Source organism: Pyrus communis, chromosome 15 (genome assembly GCF_963583255.1).
Source record: "Pyrus communis chromosome 15, drPyrComm1.1, whole genome shotgun sequence".
Classification (NCBI taxonomy): domain Eukaryota; kingdom Viridiplantae; phylum Streptophyta; class Magnoliopsida; order Rosales; family Rosaceae; genus Pyrus; species Pyrus communis.
In genome coordinates, this window is record NC_084817.1 from 16,668,023 (window position 1) to 16,671,193 (window position 3,171).

At 39.4% G+C, this 3,171-nt stretch overlaps 1 protein-coding gene across 1 annotated transcript; it reads right to left on the minus strand.

Moving 5' to 3' along the window:
- Nucleotides 1–2,219: 2,219 nt before the first annotated feature.
- On the minus strand, nt 2,220–2,846 carry LOC137717103 (uncharacterized). Its single transcript, XM_068456412.1, has one exon. It carries the CDS (start codon nt 2,844–2,846, stop codon nt 2,220–2,222), a length of 627 nt encoding a protein of 208 aa, XP_068312513.1.
- Between the last annotated feature and the right edge of the window lie 325 nt (nt 2,847–3,171).

Genomic DNA, 3,171 nt, shown 5'->3' on the forward strand with positions numbered 1-3,171 from the left:
CTTACCTAAAATTGCATAATGGACAGAAGTTTCACGATTCTTGAGAGGCCGATTTATCTCGTTCAAGACGTCACCATTGTCTAGAATAACCCCTTGCGTTGGAAAGGTTAAGTTGGCAATGATCAGATTTATTCAAAGTTCACTAGTTTGTGCTGTTTTCCTATTCCAGGGTTGTGAATCCTTTGAACCAAGAGGTTTGCCATGCTTCAAGGTAGAAGCAGATGATTGGCTAGCTGCAATGTACCTGGATGCATGGTAGGTGTGGCTGACCCTCATTTAGGGCTGACTTGTCCTTTTGGGGTGATGTTACGATGTATGGTAGGTACGTCGATCCTTGTTGGTGCATTTGCAGCTGATATATTTTATGTTGTCACCTTTGCTAGATTAGTAAAAGCATCTGGCATGCTTTAAGCAATGCTATATAGACTAGAATACGATCCAATTTAGTTTCACAGTGGGTAGTGAGGGATCTAAATGAGACATAGTAGGGGTAATGCATGACAATTCGCAGCATTCTACAACAACATTAAGGTTCTTATCTCCTTACAACGATGGGAAAAATGTATCATTGAAGTGACAATCCACAAAATGTGTGGTAAAGAGACCTCTTGTCAAGGGATCTAAGTAGTGTGTAATCGATGGCAAATCATAACCGACACAGATTCTCATTCTTTTATAAGGACCCAAACACTCGTAAGTGCAAGACATCAGGCTCGTACCCAATAACTAATGGTAGTGATAAATAAGGTTGGGTAGCGGTGGGCCTTAAGCGGGCCAACATGATTGCAAGCAATATTGCATAGCCTTAGGTAGATACCAACAACTTGGTTCGCATAACCAAGGTCTGAGTTATCAATTGAAGGCGTTTTATGAAAGCTTCTGACAGGTTGTTTTGGGTATGAACATAGGGTACTAGATGTTCTGCTTCAATTCCAACAGACATGCAATCATCGTCAAAAGTCTATGACGTAAACTCTTCAACATTATCCAGTCGAATCGACTTAATCGAATAATCAAGGTGGTGAGCCCTAAGCTTAATAATTTGAATCAGGGTGGACAGTAAGTAGACATGTGACCAACATGTTGATGCATCAACTAAAACCATAAAGTATCTAAATGGTCTTCATGTTGGTTTGATAGGTCCACAAATATCCCTTTGAATACTCTGAAGAAACATAAGGGGTTATGAATAATCTTTGTAGCCGAGGGTTGACTAATCAACTTCCCTAGGGAGCATGTTTTGCAAGACAGATGTCCAAAATAACTTTCAAACTTCGAGTTAGGAGATGCTCGTGCTATCCTTTGAGGATACAACGCATCATATCTTATCCTGGATGTTCTAAACGATCATGCCAAAGCAACGAAATGCTCTGGAACCTTAGCATAGGGTCGGCCACATGGTGGGTCTCAATGGCTCGAATGGTCGTGATGTATCACCCACTTGGAAGACGTTCCAGTTTCTCGTGAAACTCTTCTGGCCATATTCATAAAAAGTGAATACTCCAACGGTTTCAATATGATATTTATTATCTCAAATATCTCTAAAGCTCAACAACGTTCTTCCGAAACAGCAAGAATATAAGGCCTCTTTAATGTTCAATTTGGTACCCTTAGACAACATTATAGGACCTTTCTGTATCCATCAATCAGGTTGGATGAACCTGAGAGGGTTGTCAAAGGTGCATTTTTAGGTACGAAGTTAGTAAAATAGTGTCGCCTACGTAAGATGGTGTGCGTAGACACACTATTAGCTAGACAACTAACTTCCCCCCACAAGACATACATAGAAATAAATTAATTGAATAAGTTACATGCATAAATATAATTCTATTGATTCAATAAACCAATCGAGAAATTTTGAAAAGAAAAATTAGTCAATCGAGAAATAATATCCATAAAATATTTATCCATAATTCAAAACAAGCCAAACAAATTATTCCAAATACTTAGAAATTGTCTGAAAAATTAAACCATAAACTAAATAAAAAAGAGTTTTTTTTTTTTTTTGGGGGTGAGGGAGGGGGGTGGTTTCGGCCACACCTAGTGGGTTTAGACACTATAAGGAATCCTTCCCAAACATGAAACATATCACTAAAAATAAATTTATTCTTCCATAGGAGCGATTTGCCTCTTGAAAATCTGAAATCTCTATACTGGTGGTGGCAATATCTTCTGGATTTTCTAGTTGTGCAAAGTTAGTCTTACGATGGGAATGATACTTATGTTCCCTTGTTTTTGAAGTTAGAGGCCTTAGGGGTCAAAGAGTTACGCTTCTGGGTCGAATTTCCTCCTTTGGCAGGGCCTCTGTTTTGTTGAACTTGAGCTCGTGGTTGGGATTTCTTCCCATTTCCATGGCCACGACGCTTCTTCTGTTGTTTGTGGCTGCCAGTGTTAATCGTATGTGCTTCAGACATAGCGTTAAAGCCAGTGGGTCGAGCTTGATGATTTTTTATTAACAGCTGGTTCGACTTTTTAGCGAGAAGTAAACCAGAGATTAAATCCGAAAATTTGGTGAACTTCTGTTCCTTATATTGTTGTTGCAGGACAATATTGGTGGCATTGAAGGTCAAATAGGTATTCTCTAGGAGATCCTCTTTAGTCAAGTCCTCGTTACAAAACTTGAGCAGTGATCGGATTCTACAAACCTCAGAGTTGCATTCATTCACAGACTTCAAGCTTTTGAAACGTAAGTGCTGCCACTCGTGTCTTGCTTTAAACAAACAGATGTCTTTCTTGTGATCGAAATAATTGGCCAGAGCAAGCCAGAGAGCGCATGCATCCTCTTCAGTGAGGTACTCGATTTGCGATGCATCATGAATGTGTCTTCGGATGAAGATCATGGCCATAACTTTGTTAGCTTCATCAACTGGAAGGTCTATAGACTCTTCAATAGTGACTCGAAGACTTTTGGTGGTGAAATGGAGCTTCACATCCTGAACCCACTTTAGGTAGTTTTTTTTCTGGATACTTCCAGAATGGTGAAATTGAGCTTGTTCATGTTCGACATGTCCTTCAAACAGAGGGAGTAGGAACGTGGTTATTCATATGGAAAGTCACAGACATATAGTTTAGAACATACGGGTTTTATAGGCATGTATTGATTTAATTAAAACATGGAAGCTTCGGGTTTCATGGAGTACGTTTTGATTTGGAACTTCGAGTTTCAAAGGC

What these genes read in the sequence shown, in the direction of transcription:
- LOC137717103 (XM_068456412.1), bottom strand. Translation starts at nt 2,846, where the DNA reads ATGGCCATGATCTTCATCCGAAGACACATTCATGATGCATCGCAAATC.